This window comes from Etheostoma cragini, chromosome 9 (genome assembly GCF_013103735.1).
Source record: "Etheostoma cragini isolate CJK2018 chromosome 9, CSU_Ecrag_1.0, whole genome shotgun sequence".
In the NCBI taxonomy this organism is placed as follows: domain Eukaryota; kingdom Metazoa; phylum Chordata; class Actinopteri; order Perciformes; family Percidae; genus Etheostoma; species Etheostoma cragini.
The window spans coordinates 7,717,601-7,741,673 of NC_048415.1; the positions used below are offsets into that span (position 1 = coordinate 7,717,601).

A 24,073-nucleotide genomic window follows, 5' to 3' on the forward strand; every position below is an offset into this window, starting at 1 on the left:
TTTTGGTTGTAGTTGAACATGCGGGACAGGAAGACAATGGGGTTATGATCAGTATATACAGAGACAGGCAGATTAGTGGAACCAACATAGACTTCAAAATGTTGTAGAGATAACAACAGAGCAAGAGTTTTGCGAGAGGTCCTGGGTTCAGATCCCGGATGAGCCCCCATATTTAACGACCAGGCCTGTTGTAAGATTGGGCGTAACATAAAATGGATGAATTTGGAGGAACCAAGGCAAAAAGGGACCGTAACAGAGCCAAACAAAGGAAACAACACACTGGAACAGTGACCCTGCACTTCTTTTTTTACGTATCTGCTATTATACGTATCTGTTATTTCAGGAGGTGTCTCGCAGCTTAAGGAAGGATATGAAGTATTTTAACAGAAAACATTACACACAAAATTAATTCTCTCTTTTATTATCATCCTTTTTGTATGATGCACATAAATGTTATGCATCTCATGCTTTGCCATTTGTATTAATACAAATAGTTAATGATCACATTAAGTATTAATGTGCACGTCTTGATTCCCTAAAACTGACCGTTAAGCATCTGAAACATTTGTAAACATTGTCAATATGATATAAATGCAAAATGAGAATATTATAAGAAAATAAAATTACTACAGCTCGTTCATGCTGTCTAAATTAGGCTAAATAACCTTATGGTATGAAGAAAAATAAAGGTGTAACATGATAGCTCACAGAGTTTTACAAGATGTCAAATACGTTGATGAATGCTTGTTATGATGCTTTATAAACTTTGTCTTAAAGGACTATTCCAACATTTTGGGAATGTGCTTATTTGCTTTTTTGTGAACCTAGACAGAAAATCAGTACCACTCTCATTTATGTCTTTCACATATACGACTTCAGCCAGCAGCCTGTTAGCTTAACTTAGCTCTAAAAGGTCAAAATATCCATCATCAAAAGATTAAGATGTTCCAGTTTTTCTTTGTTATGTGTGTAAACTGCACACACACAAAGAGACATATAAAGAAGCCTATAAATAAGACTGGTCTGCATTCTGAACTTGGACTCGTACTTTATCTATGGATGTCTCAAATATACTCTAGCCATTATTGACAAGCGACAAGATTGTAGAACAGACGTGGATTCATGACTTTGCTCTCTGTAAGGAACAGATACTGTATAAGAGTGGTATTGAATAAAAAAAATCAAATAAACGTATTCCCCAAACTATTTCTTAAAAAAACCCATAAGGCAATCCTGTAAACTGCAGAAAACATAAACATGCAAAAAAGGACACAAATAATCTGCTAAAAAAAATAAACACAAAGGCAAGTTGGAAAGGTTGGAGGGTCATAAATTCCTGCAGAAAGCCTTTTTTGTCTTCTCAGTTTCTTCCAAACCAGCAGGGGTGAAACATGAGCATATAGGTATTGGAAGTGCTTCAGTGTGAAATTTCACAGCTCTGTGTGCGGCCTTTGGGCCCCTGCAGGTATAGGTGTAGTATGTCAGATTCCAGGCCTGCACTGCTGCAGGTGTAGGTGTAGTGTGTAAAATTCCAAATGCTGGAGAGAGCCACCTTTTTCAGCTTGCAGCAAGTCTCGTGATAACACTCACCACCACCGGCACACAGCCTGACCTCAGCCCCACCTATTTGTATAGGGGCGTTTGGGGAGTCCTGCAGCAAGTTGGGTTTGTTGGAGGAAACGGCCCAAGAATAACAAACCGTCCCTTTATCAAAAAGGCAGCCTGAAATAACATGATCAGGAAAATAGTCACAGAGATAGAGAGAAAGAGATAAAAAGCGGGGCTGTTTCTATGGCATCAAGTTTTGTTTTTCCAAAATGGTGGCTTTAACATGAGACACTCCCTACCAGGGATCATGGACTGCTCCTTTCTTGTAAGTCGGAAAGCATCATTGAGATGTTTGAGGTATCCAGGGGGTGTGCTTGGCCTGTTTAGGAGTTGCCAACAAACAAAAACAATGGTTACAAGCTCCTCTTCCATGTTTCCGAACAGGGTTTCATGTTTAGACGAGCAATCCGGTTCTTTGCATGTCTTGAAGTCAATAAGGAAAATGTTCAGCTGACAAACAGTTACAGGTAAAGGCAAGGCTGCTTACAGTGCATTCACACAGCTCCAAGCTTAATTTAGATATAGCTACATAAAAAGGCATAGAAAATATGAAAATGCAGCTTTGCCCTAGGCAGGATGACATAAAGGCGGGAGGTGTCCACATGAATTAGGAATGTTGCAACAAGAGTAGAAAGTTCACATGAAGCATTTAAGTGAAATAAATAAACACAAAGATCTGAGATGGATATTTCTTTTGCACATGAAGAACTAAGAAATAGCATAGTTTCTCAGTTAGTAACAAAACAAAAGTAAGGACCCAAAAACAATATCCTGTTGTTTTTGAAAGAGCCAAATGTTTGCTGTAAGAATCCAGTCACTCATAATGTTAAGTAAGTTGATTTTTAACATCCAGTCTTTTTCACGGCCTGAAGGAAAACTAGACATCAGCTGTCTGTGGCCAATAAACACCAACAGTTTCCCAGCAGTCACATTTGTGCAAATAAAGCCAGATGAAAATTCTCATTCTGTTGTATATCTGAATGCTATCATAATGTTTTTACCAGTAAACGTTAAAGTTAAGGTAAATTATGATGTAAAGTATACAGAAAAGAGATCCACATAGCATTTTCCAAAAAGAAAAGACTGAATCAACAAAAATCCCACTTTATGCAAAGTCCACTTTATGTAAAGTTTTAGATCAGGCTACTGGTTATCATTTCCTAGGAGGTTCCAGGGATTTGCCAGATTATCTCTTTTGAGAAACTTCTTTTTCGGGATTGCACTGAGGGAGAAAGGATGGGAGAGGCAGGGATTCTCCTTCCGGGACACAATGCAGTCCTTGATGGCTTCTTTAATCACCTGCAAGAGACAAATACAGGGTTTAAATCCAAAATACCACACTGCATCAATCAATATTGTATCATCAAGGAGAAAAATATTTTGAATAAAATGTACTTAAATCCATTAAGCTATATTTCAAAAATCAGGTGTTTTATCATTTAATGTTTATGAGAAGTGGTATTTTGGTTCACTAGGGATTTTAACATCATCCATCATTGCTGATATAAAACTAAATCCGATCCAAAATAGTGTTAGATTACTATCCCGAGCATGGCTTGAAATGTTGTATGACAACACTCTTAAATGTACAAGATCCGTATGCACAAATTAGTTTGAAGTATGTTACTGTGGAGTGTTTTTATTTAATGCTGCCTAAATTGCCAACAATTTGGTGTTGCTGGGCAGATTTGACAAATGTAACTACATTGAGTGCATCGGCCTAACTGTGCTTAAATCTGCAGAGTCCAGGCATCTCTATTGTATTAATTGTATATGTCTGGCATAATAAGCTTACCATCCAGTGATATAAAAAGTCATTGCATCACATCCTTACCCAGCAGTGAGTCAGATACAGTGAGTATAAGTCAGTCTGACCTCTTACAGTAACACACCTACTGTGAACTAGACAAAACTTGCATCTAGTCTTAGACAGGCCTTAGGAATTTGAAAATGTTTGATGTTGCACAACAAACTGATATTTGGTAGTGACAACGCAAAAATGTTAAAATCCCCCACTGACAACATTGAATGAAGGTGGATTACTAAAGAATGACTGAGGGAATTACTGAAAATAAATTGGCCGATGTAACTAAGCCCTGAATCCCTGTTCAACCCCCTGATGACGTAACTATTGTTTCCTGTTGTTTGATGTCAAAACCTTTTGCATCCCTCCATGTAAACATCCTGTAGTGAAATCACAAAGGACACAACTGACCTCCAGGTTGTTGAGAGTGTTGAACTCCATGAGGTCATGGAGTTGGGTGAAGGCCTTGTTGGAGTATTGGAAGTTAAAAGTGGAGAATGGTGACTCAGGGTCGTCAAAAATGTCAAAATCCGCCAAATCCTTTTCCTTCTCGGTCTCTCTGGGAACACCTGTAAGTCAAGTAATACGTTTAATACTTACTTAAAAAAGTAAAATGCTTTAAGCTGGAGTCTTTGATCATTTCACATGATATTCATCTGCAAAGGGGATGTTTTTCAGGGAATTGTCAATGAACCTCTCTTTCATGTTGGAGATTATAAATTCAAACTTGACCTTGGAAACAACTAAATATATTGGTTTTGATTTATTTGATTAATTGATTTATGGTGCCAATTATGAACTTAGAAACTAAACTTTTATGTCAACATGAATTAAAAAGTCCATTAAGTGGTTAGAAAAAAATGTAAATCTTTGCAAACTCCATGTGCAAATTAAGCTCAGGAGATGTGTATGAATCTCCAGAAATGCTAATACTAGACCGTGTTGAGGTGGGCTTGTTTGGTCAACGATTATGGGCTAAAATATGTGCCAACTGAAACTGAACTTGAATCAATAAATTTGAATTTGTATTGTTAAACTTGAATAATTGCATAAAAAAACTGAACTTAAATGGTATAGTTTAAAATTGAATTTATTTGTTTGGAAACTGAAATCCAATCAAATATGATCATCAATAAATTATCTTTACATTCGGTTCTCACAATTTAAATTCAGTTCACAAAAAGTTACTGTGACAGATATCTGAGTACTGGAAGGATGAAGGAAGAGCAATTGAGCATAGATCAATGTGTATCTTTTGCGCTCCCAAATTGCTGACAGCGCAATAATCATTTAAATGTAAGTATCTTTAGTGTTTGCTGTACATTTGTTATCACTGTTAATGTGTTACACTAATGTAAAGCTAAACACTTTAATGCTGGTACAAATTGCTATTGATAATAAGGTAGATACTGTTGAGTTTTAAAAAGTTAAAAACAATGTTTTGAAAACAATTTATTTCTATTTATGTAGTCAGGTTAGATAAAATATGCATTTTATTTCTCATTCTTTTTCTATGTGAAGAGGTCAAGACTGGCCCTATTGTGTCTCGCCTCTCTTCCTCTTCCTCTAAAGAATTGATTAGGCCATATCTATCATTTAGCATACATGAGGCAGCTCATTGTTCCCGCAGGAAAGGTACAGTGGGTTTCGAAAGTTTGGGCAGATTAGATATTTGTATAACATGTCACAAAAAGTTAGATTTCCATCATTTCCATAGCCATTCCATTCCATAGCATGCACCGCCCCCTTTGGAAAGCTGAGACCTGACAGTGTCATGGATTGTTCTCAATCATTGTCTTGAAAGACCAGGTGATGTCAGTCTTAAGGTTTTAAACGTGTTGACAATTTCCACTGGAGAGTTTTTAATATAGACAGGTGTATTTGTGAGTTTGTTTTTCCTAAAATCTACAATGACCTCCTTAGTTTTCTACACATTAAGGGTCAGATTATTTCTGCGGCACCACATGATCAAGCTACTCACCTCATCCCTGTAGGCACATGCATTAAGAAGGCACATCAGAGGCTATATTTTTTGAGGTGTCTGAAGAAATATGGTTTGTCCCTTAATATTCTACAGAACTTTTACTGTTGTATAATTGAGAGTATATCAAGTCTAGTTCACATGACCTTAATCTTTTGACAAAGGTTGTCAACACATCTAAAGCATGCATCTAAAATCATCGGCGTTCCACTTGAACCACTGCAACATATTTACTGGAAACGCAGTACTAAGAAGGCACGAGGTATTATGCGGGATTCTAGCAACCCTGCACACAATCTCTTCTCCCACCTTCCATCAGGGAGACGTTTGCTGAGTATCCCAACGCGCACATCACGTTATAGGGATAGTTTTTACCCCCAGGTAATAAGGTTACTGAATGATGGACACACAGCAGGAAGGAGGACTGTAGCTTGTACTTAGTCACTTAGTCACTATGTCTACTGTGCTGTTTTAAAGTTTTAAAGTCTATTTATGTTATTATTAATAATGTTATTATTACAAATGTTATTGTTGAATGGTGCTGAGAGAGTGCAAAAATGCATATTATGTTTCATTGCTGTAGTACTCTGTACCAAGGTGCATATAACAACTTGAAACTTGAACTTGAACCTTGAAACAATTTACTGCATATCATGTGGTAGCTCATTAGCTGGTAGCATTTACCTTCTTGTAGTTGCTGATCATATTTTGCACTGCATTTGTCTGAAAGCTAAAAAGCTTCTGAACAATGAGCTAATGCTACATGTATGCAGTAAATACAAGCTAATGTAAATTGTAAGCTACTGTCAGTTTAATGTAATTGAGATTAATGAATGCAATTCTCCTTACCAGTAAGTGTTATGACAACTACAAACATGAGCTCTCACGAGTTTTTAATTTATTGACAAGGGATAAATAAGAGCTAACGACTATTGCTTACATTATGCCTATTAGTGTTGGTAACGTTACTTACCACCGCATGTTGAGGGCAAAGTTGCTGACAGTATTTTTTCCAACTGCAAGCGTTCTGACAACGATTCACCTTCTCTATCTCAACAAAAAAAATGAACAGCACCAGTGTTTTGAAATGCATCGTGCACAAATGACGTGCACTTGCTAGCCTATTCCATGTGTTCTCCAAATGCAGCACAGGACCCTGACCTCTGAAGGACCTGAGGTGGAAGGAAAGATCCTTGAGTTTAAGAAACGTTGTCTATCTATTGATCTGCGCCCGATTTCTCTTCCTTCATCCTTCCAGTACCCGGTTGTCTGTCACAGTAACTTGAAATTAAATTTTGTGAACTGAATTTGAACTGCGTGAACTGAATGTGAAGATATATAGAGAGTTGAATTTTCATTGATTTCTGGATTTCAATGCAATGATTCAAATTCAAATGTAAATGATTCAAATTCAGTTTCTGTTCGCACATATTTCAGCCCATGAAAATTTTTTTTTTGTTCCACTCATATTCCACTGCCTCAAATTTGACATATTTAAAACATAAAATGAACTTCCCTGCTAAATATTCAAAATAGATCCATTATGTTGAACATTGATTCTGATTGTTTTTTTATTACTGGAATAAAGATGAAAGACCACATGCAGAAAGAAGTTGTGGTTTTGGAAAATCCACATATACAGCGGTGAACCAACTCCGTAATGGCTTGAATAACTTCCTCAAACGGGAAGTCCATTTATGGTGTATTTCCCTCAGATGTCTTTGGGGTTTGAGCGCAAAAAGCTAATGTAACCTCCATAAACAGACTGAGGAAGTATGTGGGCTGAAGACCTAATGAATGCAAAGATGCAGCAGTGCAGATGAGATGGAGATAGTGGAAATAGTGTGTCTACGTATTGCTCATAATATATGGCCTATTTACACACAGAGCTCTCCCACTGGAGCTAGAGATTCCCTACCGGCACCTGGCTCCTTAAGGAACCATAATTCACCCGAGTAGCTTATAAAACTAAACACACTGTGGTCCACATCTGTGCCTGTGCACACACATTCACACTCAGTAGACTGCAAGTATGCTTGAAGACATACACACCATTTCCACAACAAAACCACAGAGGCCCTGAGCAGATGCTTTGTTTATTGGGGTCACTCAGATCAGGGGCCCAACTTCAGGCTGAACATAAAAAACTGTATGTTGCTGGCCGAATAATTACAGTGTGCCATTTTATGGGAGATATGTCTCATGTGCTATGACGGTAAGACAGTATTATTATAATGATACAAAGAGCCTTGGTATATTTTCCTCCTCACATTCTGTGGAAACCTTCACACACATATAGTACTTACCAGGTGCCTTGAATGTCCTGAAATTGATGTTGACCAGGACAAAGTGGATGATAGTCGGGCAGTTCTTTTCGCCTTTTTTTGGCTTAAAGATGTAACATTCCTTCAGGCCCTCGCGGTCAAAGACTTTGGGATCGATCTTGGGGAATGGAAGCTTGTTCATTCGAGCCCATTTTTCGGCCAACAGGAGCTCCTGTGGCATACATTTACAAATAAGAAAAGCTGTTCATGGTTTTGCACAAATCATTTTTAGCAATTCATGACCGTAAAAAGAGTTTAGACACTGACTTTGAATGGGGGGCTGGTGTCGCTGGGTCGTGCAGAAAAGTCAAAGGAGATGATGAGGTTGACACCACGCTCTGGTCGCAGGATGAGAGGGTAGGGAAGGTTGTAGGTCAGGCCGCTGTCCACTATGTGGATCTTCTTGCTCTTCACATCAAGAGGTTCGTAAATACGATCAAACTCATCTGGGTCTGAGAAAATCACACTAAATCACATATATGATGCAGGAATATGATCGGGAAAATGTCTGCAGCAAAACTTCATGCCACACGCCCAACCAGATTTAGCTTGAGATTCATTCATTTGTCGTAGTTCCTTACATACTTACATACATGAAGAAAATGAAAATACAACAATCATACAGACGTATGTAAGAATACATAGACTAAAATATATAAAACCAGATTTAAAAAAACATTTAAAAAACAATTTAACTGAGTAATGACTCACCTATAATGTTTGATGGAAGTATAGGGCTGGGTATCATTTGAAAAATGTACTAACCACATCTGTGTTTCAGTACCAGTAGCAAAGCTACCTTACTCTTCCAAAAGAAATGTCTTTTATGTCTTTTTTAATTAAAGCTGTGCTAAGCAATATTTTTATATTAACAATTGGGTTCAAATAAATGCATGCGATGTAAAAGAAGTTGCTTGTAGTAATTAACCTACAATGAACTCAAACTATGCAGATTACCTGAGCTCAACCGAGCGTTTTGGCATCTTACATTTCATTCTTCTAGTTTTCTAGCCAACAACTTTATTGTTTTGTTTCACTCTCACTGCTCTCATCACAGACTGCTGCTTACAGCAAAAAAGCTCCACACCTAACACATTGCATCTACTTGCAAATTAATTTTTCTTGTCCATTTCCAAATATTTCAATATAATTTCATAATCGGTCTTGATATAGTTCCTTTAACATTGCCAGACAGGACTGTCAAAAACTGGAGAATCAAAACCACAATTTGTTAAATAATTATGTCCTTTTCGTTTTTTTTCTTTTTCTTGATAATTTAAGCCGGGGTAGAGTTTCATGAAAAACAAAAAGCTATTCTGCAGCTCTTCCCTCCGTCCTAAGCTTCTCCCACCTGACGCTTTATACATTAGCCCATGCAATGATTTCCATCATACTGATGGCTATGCATGTTATTCACATACATGATTGTAATCCTGATGCTGTCCCGTTTTCTTTGCAAACTTGTCGGCCTGACATTTGAATTTGGGATGACATACTGTGATTTGAGGCTCAAGCCACACAGACGTGAACTTAAATTAGTGGCAGCTCTGAGCCTTTGCCTAAAGTTAGCTGAAGGCCAACTGTTTGCAACATTTCCTCTCTATCTCTGAGATGCTTCACAGATATTGACACTTTTTTGTATTGCATTTATTGTCAGACTCTCTTTTAGACCATCTTTTTGATAAGTCCAGCTTTTTTGTTTTAATTTAGAGTGTAGACAGTTGTTGCCAATATTGAAAAAGCAACTTTTTCTGCAGGATTGTCCACCATTGAATCAGACATGCACAACTGCATTTGTAGAACACCCAATAAGAAGGCTCTCCCTCTAAAATGACCTGTGATTTATTGGCCAAAGTCACCCTCCATGGGCTAGATTCTAAAGCCTGAAAACAGAGCGAAGAGAAGGTGCAGAAGTCTAGTTTTCTCTCTGACCACTTAAATAGCAATATGCTGAAAGGTTATTATGGAATTGTTGCTCAATGATGCCAAAATATAACTGCCTACCCCGACCTATAAAAGCAGTTGGTTGTGACCATCCTTCTTACCTGTGACAGCATCCACCTCCTCCTCAGGTACGGGGGCGTAGCATCTGACCTCACTGTCCGGAGAGAATGGGACGCTGGTGTTCAGGTTTAGGCCCAGCATGAAATTATGCACCTGGCAACAGGGTGAGATAGGTTATAAAGAGAAAAAGATTGTTACAGAAAAAGTGAAATAAAGAAATGCAGCTAGAGCACATGCAGTGTTTACTGAAGTGTTACAAAATAGTATAATTTTGTGACGAATAAACATATTGAGTTACCTTCCCGGCCCGGCCCTCTCTCGTGTTGAATAAGGATGAGTCACTAAAAAGTGACGAAAACATTCGATGAGTCCAGCTAGCCTTAGCCTTAGCAGTGCGATCGTCTTCTCCATCCTGGTTCTCTGTCCCCCCTGAGCAACAAAATGATGACAGAGAAAATACTGTAAAATCAAATGTTGTAGCAATCTTTGCACACGTTTTACACCAGTGGTGGCACCAATGTGTAGACAAACACAGTTACTGACTAGCAGGTGAACACAGTGGAGCATTTAGAGCAAGCTACAGTATTTCCCTAAGAAATTGGTAGAGACACAAGAGTTAAAAGAGAGTTTTCAGGAGCTATAAAGATGCGTAACAAAAGATTGTAACAAAAGAGAGCCAGAAGCGATTTTATAACTAGTTTCTTAAGTTTTTTCAAATTATTTTCAAGTTTTATACAAAGTGATTTTTTTATTCTATCTTCAAGAATAATTAATTTGCACCCAAAAAACGGTCTGTCACTCATTTTACAGCACCCCTTCTCTTTCTTTCTCTCTACCTCTTTTTTTCTGTCTTTAATTAACTCACAACGAAAGCTCACATTTGCAAAAAGAAATCAAGAAGGAGCATGAAGAGGAAAACACTTTGGTCAACATGTGTAAACTAAAACTGTCTGCAAACCACAGAGTACCAAGTAAAAGCTCAATGTATTTCTGCACTTCTTCCTGCCCTGACAGAAACCCCATTAGCTGTTCCGATGTAGACGAGTCATAACAACACATTCTGTAGGTATGGCAGCATTACTACGGACATTTTAAGAAAAAGGCGTTAAGGCGTTTACTTTCTCTAGGACTTAATGTGTAAAAATAGTTGCTGACACATCTCTATTGCACCATAAAACATTTAATCATACTGCACAATAAGATGTCTATATGTAAACTCCTTGTGTGAATCACGCGTATCTTAGCTCACCTTTACGGGGCTCATGGTCATTGTCCAGACTGTCTTCTCCGACGATGTGCTGTGGTTTGATCTGCTCTGTATGACACAAGACAGCTTCACTCATCAGGTTACAACTTCAACAGTAGGATGTTAATTCATACCACATAGCAATACTTTCACCGACAGAATGCTTTTGTTTAGTTATATGACATTATCAAATTCACTGTCTATTATCTCTTTCAAAATAAGTCCTCAAAGAAACGCAATACACCTGATAAAGTAAAGCATTTTTAAACTGGGTGGAGACATTCTCAACACTTTCAGACAACCAATGCATTGTCAAAGTGTCTGAATGTTTAAAGGTCACCCCAAACAAATGCGTTCAACCAAAATAAACATCCGATGAGCTGTTGGAATATTCACAGGAAAGCTGATACCTTCCCACTGTTGTGGTAACATCACACACACACACACACACACACACACACACACACGCAAACACGCACTCACTCCACGTTTTAAACCTGTTGAGAACATTTTTGGTTGGCTATCTTTAAAGGTGTGAGGACACCAAAGTGTGAGAAAATAATTCTGTCATGAGACAAAGTGGAAAGGAAATTCAAGCACAACTGGATGTCAGTTTCAGCAGAAGCTGTTTTTTCAGAAGATTCAACACTCTGGCATTACCTGGAAACAAATGAAGATGACTAAACACACATTTCAGATTATGTTCAAGATTGAGATCCACAGTTTCCCAATATGTTTTTTACAATATAGTCACATATACTGAAAGGATGATACCCATTTTATAGTAAATATGTTTTGGACACTGGAAATACATTTTAGTTGTGCAATAATTAATTTATTGGCCAGTTCATCAAAGTATATTTACAAGCAAGAAATAGTCTTTTTTTATTCACACTAAATAAAAAATACAACATCACTGTGAAACAATATTTTTATACTTATCTTTTTTGGTTCATTGTTTTATTGATTGAAAAATCATTTATATAAGCCAACATGGATGACAAGTCCTTGGAAGAATTTAAAATTTGAACACCTACTGTTCCCTGACAACTGAGCTAACTCAATCTGCTGATTAAGATCATGTTAGATGATCAATGGTGACTAAACAGCTACTAGACTGACTTAGTGGTGAAATAGTTTTGAATTTCTGCGCTGTTCCAATCAATCAGATGAATGTGTTTAATGTCATTTGCACTTAACCTGTAAAGAAGCATTATTTATTCAGGGCTTTATATCTTTAAATCAGTGCAGTTCAGGACAAACACACATATGAAGAAAAACAGAAAAAGTACCTAACTCCTCCTCCATGGTGCTGCCACCAACTGTGTCTTTGACTCCCAGCACTCTGTTAAACAGAATGGAGAAGGCGCTGCCCCACACACCTGGAACAGTGAAAACATACTGTTAGTAGGTTTACTAATGTCAAATGGCCTGACTGTTTTAGATGAAAATATCTTTCTCACCCATCAGAAAATGTATCGGGTTCTCCTCGTATTTCTTGATAACGGTTCCCATGAAGAACTTGCTTCCAAACAAGTCGGGGGTCATGAAGGTGCCGTACTTTGCCATCCCAATTTCATACGGGCTGAACTCCACCCAGTCTGCAGGTTAAAACCTCAGGGTTAGTGTAATGGAAATGTGACACATTTTTTTAACCAATATGATCACAATAGTCATAAAGTACCTGTCACTGACTAATACGTCCTCTCCATGTGCAATTGTACTGTACACTAGAATTACAATGCAAAACAGTCGGTAAATAACACAAATGTAAAAATATTTTACTTACACTAAGGCACTGAATATAAAAATAAATCTGCCTTGGAGGAGATAGCCACTTTCAATTCAATCTCCCATGTGCCAAAATGCATTTATGGAGGGTTAAATCTGAATATTTTTGTCAATTGGACTAAAATCAGACAAAACTAATTTGGAATTAGTCAGTGTCTGCAGTTGTCAGTAATAAACAACAGTAGGGGACCTTTACTCAAGTACTGTAGGCCTACTGCAGTTAAATTTTGAGGTACTTGTACTTTGCTTGAGTCTTTCCTCTTAAAGCTACTTTAAAATTCTACTCCACTACATCTCTAAGAGTTTGCAGGTTTAGATTATTAATACAAAAGGTCAATAATTATGAACTAATATAATATGATGTATTGTTATATATTAAACTACCCTACAGTATATAAAGTACCTTTACCAGATGCAACATCAAAGTGATGAACACATTAATGCATCAAAAATTATAATCCAGTAATATAATGTATTTATAGTTCTAAAAAGGGCCTTACTGCATCTAACCCTTGTACCTAAGAGTAAGGTTTTGCATGCAGGACTTTTACCTGTAACAGAGTATTTTTAAACTGTAGTATAGCTACTTTTACTTAAGTAAAAGTTCTGACTACTTACACGGTACATTATATCTACACAGAGAGTGGAGGGAACTACAGGGGTCGAAAAGATCAGAATGGAATTATTTAGGCCCTGGCTACGTTTCTCTCAACACCAACTAGTCATTAGGTCGCATTTGCAACAACTTTTACAGCAGCAGCTGTCACATACACACAAACACTCAGGCATGCAAATCATTGCAACAAATGCACATAAACATACACAGAGAAAAATGCACATACAATAGAACTACTTCCTCTGTAACCTAATGGCCTCTTAAATGTGAAGAGAATTTCACAGCTGTCTTTTGATAATATGGTATCTTCGATTGAGCCGGATAAAAAAAAAGGGGGATTTAGGTAAACAAAAGTCAAGAAACAGCCAAAAGACAAGTCTTGTCTAATTTATTACACATTTCTAATGACTTGGCACTTGTGTGTATTTTTTAAATTTAGCTGTGATTCTAGTTTAGGGTTGAGTGCATATCAAAAGTGATGCTGCACATCATTGACACTTCATCAGACAGAAATATACAGTTTCCTATTGTTGTCACAATTGTGTGGAAGACATATTTCGTACTGAGTCTCCTGCACTCCTAAGTGACATACTATCTCAGTGTTTTGTTATCGCTGTTTCCTTTGGCTTCAGGATCCAATTGCAGCTTTTATGATGAGGTTTATTTTAGTCAATCTCCTATTCATTGTTTACAGAAGAGCTACAGAAAGTGTCTCCAAAATACAACACCCACTTGAGTCTTACTGTAATACTATAGTTTTTCATTTTGAAGTCAGTAGATAGTGTGTATATGTTGCTGCTCCTTTATTGTATTTTGTATTTAAATGTCAGTTCCATGGACAGAAAGCATGCCATTACAGTACTGTGCAGGCTGTTTCAACTATGAGGAAGTATAGTACAACATGGGAAAAACCCTATAACCCTTGTGAACACTACTTAGTTCCTCGATATAGCACAGCCACCACAGAGCCATCACTAGATGACAGCCCACCACACCATGACACATCCTCTCTCTCGGAGCAGCATTATAAGGAAACTTGGTAGTTTTGCATGTGGCCAAACTCGTCCTCTCTAGTTACTCATTACATATGCAAAATAGTTATATGATGGACACTGTTTACATGCAACACACCATTCAATGTAAAGGCACATGCAGGTACTTACAAAAAGACAGATATTTACCTGCAAACATGAGCTCAGAAACATCTGGCTTGACATGCAGACATGTGAAGAGAGGAAGAGGACTCTGGGCCTGATTTATTTTCTCCTGAATGCTGCTCAGTTTGATGTCCATCCTCTGGTGGGAGAGAAGACAGTCTTTTAGCAATTTACACTCACGCTCTGCAAGTAGTAAGAGTCTAATCTCATCATAGCTATCATGGTTATGCGGAAATAAAATATGGATGGGAACAAACATGTGTCGAGGGGATGCCAGTTCAAGAGAAAAGAGAGGGAATGAATCATGAACTGAAGGGAAGAGGATGATTTGCATATTTCTGAGAAAGAAGGAACTGGAGAAATAAGGAAATAAGAAAAAATATACATAACCAACAGTTGTCAGGTAGCTCTTACCGCAGGTAGAAGCGTCTCTCCTATGAGCATACCAAAGATATCGGTAAAGGTAACAGGCTGCCCGGCAGCCTTTTTGGTCCAGAGGGCATGTATGTAGTTGGTGATGTGTTGGGGCAGCAACAGCTTCAGTGGGTTACTGCTAACTCTCTTCATTAGCTCCGGGTTGATGTCCTTTGGGCCCTTATTTGGAAACTCTGGGTGGGAGTAGAGAGTGGACATGTACCTACAGGGAAAAGAGAATTGTACAAATGTCAATGCAATGTAAATTGCTTTCAGATCAGTCTATAAATATCACTTTGCTTTGTACAAGAAGTATGAAGGAGGTACTGCACTTGTAAGGAAGTTAAATCTACAAATATGAAGATGGGGACTGAAATCAGTCAGAGGTGAACTCTTGATGTGACAGCATTATACCAGCAGAGGAGGGCAGAAAGGTTTGCCAGAAGGGAAGAAAAGGACAAAAAACAAACAGGAAAATTGTAAAATGAGCGAATGTTTCTTGAAATTAAAGGTGTCATAAAAAAAAGAGGGGGAATGAGGAGAAATAAAAACTGACCATGTAGATCCGGAGAGGCCAGCAACGTATGTGGCACAATCTAGGACCCCAGACTCAAACAGCGCTTTCATCACACCTGAGAAGCCGACCATGGCACGGAAACCACCTCCTGAGCCTGCTATGGCTATCACCGGTACCTGCAACACACACACACAAACACACACACACACACACACACACACACACACAAACACACACACAAACACACAGACATAATGTGTAAAAGCAGAAAAAGATAGAGGCATGCTTAATTACATGATTACGTACTACACAGTAGAGTGTAAGTCTCGCAATCATTCTCATTCTTTCAAGTTGAGTAACTTCCCTCCTGTGCCTTTATACATCACGTCTCTGCAAAAAAATGTTGTGCCTTCAAATTTTCAACTATTTCCTAATTCTCATTGTGCGAAATAGCTTCCTTTCTGCAGTCTGTGGTCAGTTCTGAATATCCTGGCAGACATATTTCCAGAAGAGTCCTCCTGGATAGGGAGTTGAGAGATTTTGTAGCATGGGGGAAGGCAGCAACTTTTATCTCATTCTTCCGGAGCTTCCGGAACATGTTAAAGACATGAGCAGGCCTGGCTAGAGATTACAGCCAGCCCCAAGGGCATCTAGCCAAAACCACACCACCCTGAAACAGCTGCAGAACTTGCAGGTTTATGAGGCTAATTGTATGGTTTGTGAGAAATATCAGTGTTATGTGTGTTAGTGTCATGAGCTGAGAAAACATTTGCAACAGTTTTTTTAATTTAGCAATTGTGATCATATTACTTAAGAACGTCAGACCATTTGCATGATTTTTCTTTGTAGGTTTTCTTCATCTTAACTAGTAAGTGTTACAGATAATAGGAGTGAATCTGCAAGAATGAGAGCATACAGTAATCACACATATCCCGCCCATCATTTACATGTAGTGTTAAGAGGCTACAACAGCTACACATAACCATGGAATGTAATATGGTATTATGTAGGTGTAAAATATGTACAGTGTAGCTATTTGGCATTTAGGCTCTGACCTAATCACTCTCCACAAGAAAACTTGGCACAGCAGGGAGCAATATTACTAACCTTTTTCCCTTTTGGAGAATGCAGATTCAGAGCCTACAGGTGGATGCTGGGGTTGAGGTGGGGCTTTTGAACTGCTCTATAAATAGTAGCAGTGGCAGCAAACAATAGCATAGCTTTTAGGTGAATGGTGCAGCAGCAAGCTAGCAGAGCATTGACAACTAAAGTTCACCACCAACATGAAAAACGTTAAATATAGATAAAGTAAGAAAAAGGAAATATTAAAGAAATAGTTTTAGAATTGTGTGAAATAAGCGTATTTGATTTGTTGCTTTAGAAAAGATAACACTCTGTATGCTAAAGCTACAGCTAGGAAAGTGTTAGGATAGCTAGCATAAAGACTAGAATCAGGGGGAAGCAGCCAGTAGCAGCACACAGCAGCCTCTCAAATCTTCACTTCTGTAGCATTACATGTTCTAAAACTAGTTTTAACTTTAAATACCAACTGTTGCCATGTTAAAACTTGAATTTGTTGCTCTTTTCCCACCTCCTCTGGAGAGCTGGGGAGAAAAAGAGGCTTCTCCATGTCAAGCAGCTTCTTAATGCCCAGCATCACTCTCTCTCGGCGGGTCTGTCTGAAATGCTTCTCTTTGTCACACAGGGCCCGGCTAAACCGCAAGTCCAGTTTGGTACTGCAGCAACAAATGACAGAAATAAGGTTTACTGAAATATAATAGTGGAAAGACAAACAATAACTCATGTTTTACATTTTCTGTTGAGAGGCAGATATAGAATATGATCTCGCCACATGTAAAGACTACTGCTGATGCTGAAACTGATCTTTAGGTCACAAAAAATCTGCCTATGGGTGGTTTGGTGTGACACACATTCACAGACAAACAGTCCGGACCTCTTACCTTTTACTGCCAGCCTTCTCATGATTACACCCTTCAAAAAGGTATGGCCTTGCACAATCCTCCCACTAACCCCTATGTAATGATGCCACAGGACTTATGATTCATGTTAACACTATGTATGCGTACACACATCCTGTTTGAGTCTAATTTTAGTTTCCTGTCTCTTCTTGAAGCTGTGTACACAATTCTTCACTCATACATATCAGTGTCGCTGTTTCACAAAAAAGGGCCTTTAGGTTGTTCACAGAGTGAACTGTGCAAAAAAATAATTGCTGTACAACTAAATAAAATATAGTGAGATAATTTCTGATTTCAATGGGATTACATACCAGATCTCCAGTGTCATCTCTAGGTATACTTTGGTTGCCTGTCAAAACAATGAAATATGTGATTATTGTCATGTAAAGTTGCAGATGGTTGTGGTTGGTGATTCTGTCAACGGGAAAACATAAAGTGTCAAAACAAAATCTATGAGATGAAAAAATACAATAAGAAGGAAAAAGACAGGAATGGTTCATTTAAGACTTTTTGGCAAACATTCTTTACATAATTTGCAGAATTATTGCATCATTTAAATAGAAATGTAATTAATTACTTCAAGCTTCTTCTTTTTTAGAAGCATATCATTTTATTATTCTGTTATTATTAACTACAAAAAAATAGTGATTCCGTTGGCACACTCTAGTCTTGGTACACATGCAGTATATCTTCAATCAGCAATATGGAATATTATGTTGTAGTATGTAATATTAATTTATAATCCATCTTCACACATTTCGTTTCTTTGTAAAACCTGGAAGCTTAACCAATTTTTAAAGGAAGTTCCTGTACATTAATCAATGCTCCCCCTGCACAACTCCCTATGTCTGCTGGGGTTGAATGTCTTACTTTTCCAATGAGAAATGGCTCCATCTTTTTCCGGCCTACGGTGAGCTTGGATATGTCATAGGTCGCAGTCCCAAGTGTCTCATCCATCACATAATTTGCGTCCATTAATGTTACCTGATTGAGATAAACATAATCATTAAATGGTTAAATAGCCTAGAGCCAAAAACCATTTGTTAGTTATTCTGGTTTGTGATTAAGTCCCATTTAGTTTTGACAAGAAATTAGACAATGATCAATTTATACTTTGAGAAGAGGCTTAATTTATTTATTTCGCCTTAGATGACCTTAAACTATGAAGAGTAATTTTGATCCTACTTTAAATACTTCAAAGACTTGTAGTTGAATGAAGCTTTATTTCAGATCTCACCTAGGTATTAGAATTTCTACCACAACGCTTAATTACTCTCCTCTACGTTAATGCTTGTCATCCTTTACTGTAATAGACATTGCTACACAATAAAATGCAAATCTTAACCTCCAGGACGTTGTGCAGGTTAGGGTCCAATATAAAGTGAAAGGTCTCGTTCCATTTTGGGTTGATGTCATTGTCTATGTGCTTGGTCCTCTTTCTGCTCTCCGGGGCCGTTGGGATGAACAGCTCCACATATGGATCCGGGGTGTCCACTGTGCACACACATTCACCGACATTAATGAAATGCCGAATCCTAAAGTCAAAGTACTTTAGAATACTGTGTACTCAGCTTAAGCACATAAACAATTCCAGTTAAAATAACATGGACATGTAGCTACTATGGGCATGCAGCATGTTCTGAATAATTTGCGAAAATATTGTTTGAATGTTAGAATGACATAACGGGGAGGGGGGGGGGGGGGGGGGGGGGGGGGGGGGGGGGGGGGGGGGGGGGGGGGGGGGGGTAAATTAAGACTCACACAGGTCACCCAGCGCTCCCTTAGTGACGCTCTCGGCTCGAACCACCGTCACTATGAATTTGTGAGAAAACTGCTGGTCCACCTGCAATTTAACATTCATTCAGTTAAGTTCACTGTCTCATGTGTGAAAATTTCTCCAACCACAAAGATAAAAATGACAATGATTAGACTCACGCATGATAGGTAGGTGCATAACTCATACTGAATGGGAAATCTAGTTACAATATAAAATATGACGTAGGCGAGTTCCCTTTAGATTCATCATTCATCTCTCAATCAGTTAGAACATCTGAGGTTTTTGGCATGTTGACGCTGGCTGTCACATTTGCTGTGAAATTCTCTAGTTCAAAGTTCACTTCCCAGCTGTGTTCACACTGATCAAAAAATACTTTCTCCATGCAAAAGGAGAGCAAAATGCTCATTTTTAAAACATGTGGTAGCACAGCCCGGGATTCACAGTGTAATTGTGTTTCATGAGTCAGGTGGCAATAAAAGACTACCTGCTCCCACTGGTTCTTACATGTAGGCCCAGTGGAAGAAGAATACCATCAGGATTAAGGGATTAACCATTGGACAACACTTTATAATAGCAGTTTTTGTCAGGTGAAAACAAGATTTTCTGTTGGATGGAACCTCAACTAGTAACTGCTGCTATTTGGTTAGCACGGAAGCTTCACAGCAAGTAGGCACTACTGAGTACTGGGTTCGATTCCCAAGTAGGGCTTTTCTGTGTGGAGTTTGCATGTTCTCCCTGTGTTTAAATGGCTTTTTCTTCCACCATAAAGACATGCATGCTAAGTGACACTGTAGTCAATCCAAAGAACATAAAGTGTACAACAAGTAGCCTATATTGCTGTACACCACAAATGATTTACAGGTTTCTCATTATTCCAAGATTTGTATTCCTTTTCTCCAAGCTTCATCATTTTGGGAACATGATCCATATACTTTAAATGTAACCAAGAGATTTTCCCTACCCTACTACTTCCCTACTACCCCAACAGTTTTGGTAGCATATCTATCTATATTGGAAGATACTTCAATTACTTATGTGTCTCATTACTGTAACACCTTTTTTCCCAAACTGCAGGCTTGTTCCCTATTACTGTACTCAGTAGACAAAATACAATTTCCTCTAAAATGTTCAATTGTTACTTCCTTGTTCCTCTTAGTCAAGTTTTCTTCCACTGTACCTACATTTAAGTACCAGTAGCAACCTTTGTGTTATAAAGCATTACCAAACATAGTATACAGGTATACTTCAAAGTTTGTGCTAGTGTCGCCACTCTTTAATGTTGAAAAATATATAAGATATATAAGTTCAAATACAGCTTCTTTTGGAGGTTATTAATCTTTAAACAATGTTCCCTTTGTCCTTCATACATATGCATTACTGAACCCATGTGTTGGATTAAGAAGAAGTTGTAGTTTTTTTGAGTCATCCTCACAGGCAGCCAGAACTATCAGTCTTTTTCAAGAAATCTTAACATACGTTTATATATATTTTACAGTAGTTTCAATATGTTACCTTTCCTGACAGAGAATTTGGTTTAAATGTTTCTAATATTTGTTGCTGAAAACAACCTACATTAACTTGTCACCTACTGCAGTGTTAATGAAAAATGCTGATTAAAACCACTGGAATCTTTTTGTTTCTGTTTTAACTTGGTTTGGTTTAACTGTACATGTCAATACTCACAACTATATTGGAAGCCATTGTGTGTTGTCAATTGAGTAGTTTTTAGGAAAACCTTTGTCAAAATGTGAACTTTAACTCAGGACATCTCAGTCCAGACCTGCAGCATTTGGAACCTGGAAAATTAAACAAAAATGTTTAATATCAATGCAAAGGCAGGAGTGCAGCTTTAACAGACAGAGAACATTTACATATCACATCACCACAACACAATCAGGCATATTAATTAAACCTTTTAAACTTCTTCTGTTATGTTGTGAATGTGAAAATGAATTGCTACCTTCTCTGTCACCTCTAGCCACAAAAAGAAATAAGTGGCAAAATCAGGCCAATTATCAGAGCTGGACAGTTTGATGTCATGTTGCCTAAGCTCGTTTGTTTCATGAGCTTGCCCAATTGCGCTGGTCACAGGATGCTGATAGCCAGGCTCTTGTTTGAGTTAGTTGTTAGTCAATCAGAGTCAAGCTGCTTAGCTTGTTGGATATTAATGGGAACTGGCACAAATCAGGCTGTGTCTTCTTAAAGGCTTTCTATACCACGCTAGAATGGCTTGAAACAAGGTAACCAAGACATTTTTTCCACAGAAAATGTGTTACAGAGTCCATGGTATAACTCCAAACATTACCACAAAGTAATGAAATACGTGTGGCAGGGCACCTTTAAAGGTCCCATAAAATTCTGCTTTTGGATGCTTTTATATAGGCCTTAGTGTAGAATACTCTCTTATAACAGCCAAAGTTGCTTAAGAAATATCAGTAATGCTTTTTGCATCTGGGCATGGGGAAATAGCTGGGCCAATAACAACCATGTATGTGTAAGCACATACATATACCACATACATATGTAGAGATAATGAGAGAGAAAATGTGTGGATCTCTGATGCCAAAGTTGACTGATATGACAGGCAAGGATGGTGTGTGTGTGTGTGTGTGTGTGTGTGTGTGTGTGTGTGTGTGTGTGTGTGTGTGTGTGTGTGTGTGTAACATACTGTACAGTCTGTTTACAATGTTTGAACATTTGTTGATAACTTGATAAGACATTTGCATGTAGTGTGTATGTGTGTGTGTGTGTGTGTGTGTGTGTGTGTGTGTGTGTGTGTGAGATAGCATATCAAGGTCAGCGAGCCTTTTCTCAACGGTTCACCAAAGCGTATCATTACTGAGGGGACTGAGAGCACGTAGGGAGTCTGTGTTCACAGCACTGGTCACGTAGTTAGCATCAGTGGTCCAACTTTTGCAAGTGCCAGTTCACTCTGCCCTTGTTTTGCAGTGACAATGAGTGCATGCAGGCCGCGGAATCCTTTGTGCCTGCCAAAATAACCCGGACGCTTCACAGCGCTACATTTTCATATGAGGATGCAAAAAGTGAAAGAGGCACACATTAACCAGCCATGATGATGCACAACAGCTGCAGGAAATGAAAGTTAATGTCTTACTGTACAAGTATAGTCCTACCTGAGACATAAAAGGTAAAAAATAATTCTCACTTGATTAAATCACTATGCATTTACCAAAAGAATCGAGGATCTCTTATCTGAATAGTAGGCGTTCTACAAAACGTGTTAGGGCCACTATAAACAGGTTTTGCCTGATTCTAGCTGGGGAGAATAAGGTCAGATCTGACAGGTCTGATGGATTGAGTTTGTAACATGGAATGCTCATCGTTACAGATAATGTAAGACAATGCAGATATAAGCTATCAATCTGCAATAATATAAACATGAAACAGGAAATAAAAGCAAGTGTTTATCATTTGATATGCAACTAGTGACATCTGTTCACTCTGATATGTCATATTTAGCGCATAATACAGGCTGTTGCAAATTTGATTCATATGTTTACAATTGGATTCGCAAGTATTCTTGCTCTGTAGGTGTTGGCAATAGCGCATTTCCTTGTCCTCTGAGATGCGTTACTGTAAGGGAACTTTCTTACGAAGACCCTCGTTAAACCACCACTAGTTACAATTGTCCTTCCTCTTCAAACTGCTGTCCTACTTGCGAAAAAGGCATTACACTACACTCTAAAAGAAAGAAAATTGGAAACGTACCTTGACCGTAGAGCAAATCCCGAAAAATATGTCATGCTGATAGAGAATATCGTTGAACCACTGCAGGACTGGAGAAGTAGGAGGCGCTTATCGGCAGATAAATAGTACGCAAACCCGGCAGTCAGGAGGATCATAGTGAACGACACCTAAATACAAGTAGAAGACTAACAAGTATTGTAACTTTAAAAATGTTGGTTTAAAGAAACTGGAGAGTTATGGAAAACTCTCAACAAGAGTCAGACTTTGACTCAGTGGGGGAATCTGACTAGGCGACTGATCTCCAAATGCACAATGACGTCCCAACGACGTCCACATGAGGGCGCGTAAAGACTAGACTGTGATGCGAGAATAAACATTTTTGGAAAACATGACACAGGTTGACCTAAAGTTAAGCATCCTAGTAAAATATTCCTTTTGGATCAGTCTGCTGGTCATCTCCATTAGGTTTAAGCCAATTGATTAGAAGACCTGTTGACACAATTGTATTAAATTAGCCTAAGTGTCTCTTTCTGTGAGCAGTATGTGTTGCAATCAAATGTTCTCAAGAAGCACTGTTATATCATGCTATTATATGCTATTATTTTATCATTTTAAGTAGGTAATAACTAATTCAGACAATAAAAAGAGAGAAAGCTCTCTCTGCACTCGATTAATTTTATTGTAGGCTATCACCTCTTAGAGAAAAGACATTAGCAGGGAATTACTCATGAAACAAAATGTACTAATACATAATATATCTTTGTTTCCATATTTCCTCCATGATTTAGACAGATTTCGTTTGTAACATGATGAGGATGCTTCAATACCTTGAATTAGAGTGATCATCCTGTGGACATGTGGTCTACATAATTAGGATGTTCGGGGGAAATGTATAGTTTATATCGCAAAAGTGGCCGTTTTTGTACTAGTTATCATACAAACATTAGTATTCTACTCTGCGTGCCCTGCTACGTCCTGCTGTGCCTTGTAATGCCGCACAGTGCCCTGCTATGCCATGAACTACTACAAAGAACATGAACTGCTACAAACTACTATTTTTTCTATTTTTGTTATTTCCACTCTTTATTTTAACCCCAACCTCCCCGTCAGACACCGCCTACCAAGAGCCTGGGTCTGACCGAGGTTT

General features: G+C 38.2%; 1 protein-coding gene across 1 annotated transcript; it reads right to left on the reverse strand.

The window, feature by feature from the left end:
* Window positions 1-407: 407 nt before the first annotated feature.
* On the reverse strand, window positions 408-23,217 carry pla2g4ab (phospholipase A2, group IVAb (cytosolic, calcium-dependent)). Its single transcript, XM_034882708.1, has 19 exons — window positions 22,948-23,217; window positions 20,902-21,014; window positions 19,203-19,284; window positions 18,787-18,935; window positions 18,312-18,425; window positions 17,753-17,790; window positions 17,054-17,198; window positions 15,502-15,638; window positions 14,946-15,168; window positions 14,556-14,670; window positions 12,431-12,568; window positions 12,260-12,349; window positions 10,971-11,036; window positions 10,020-10,150; window positions 9,763-9,874; window positions 7,985-8,169; window positions 7,700-7,889; window positions 3,824-3,981; window positions 408-2,907 (listed from the first exon to the last, which is right to left on the reverse strand). The coding sequence occupies exons 2-19, from the start codon at window positions 20,917-20,919 to the stop codon at window positions 2,752-2,754; spliced, it is 2,247 nt and encodes a 748-aa protein (XP_034738599.1). The 5' UTR covers window positions 20,920-21,014; window positions 22,948-23,217; the 3' UTR covers window positions 408-2,751.
* Between the last annotated feature and the right edge of the window lie 856 nt (window positions 23,218-24,073).

Bases quoted from the DNA above. Each gene is read 5' to 3' on its own strand.
- pla2g4ab (XM_034882708.1), bottom strand. The intron at 12,569-14,555 runs GTAAATATCTGT...TTTAACCTGCAG, and splicing joins TTCTGAGCTCATGTTTGCAG to ACTGGGTGGAGTTCAGCCCG. The intron at 10,151-10,970 runs GTGAGCTAAGAT...TTTGTTGCTCAG, and splicing joins TGACCATGAGCCCCGTAAAG to GGGGGACAGAGAACCAGGAT.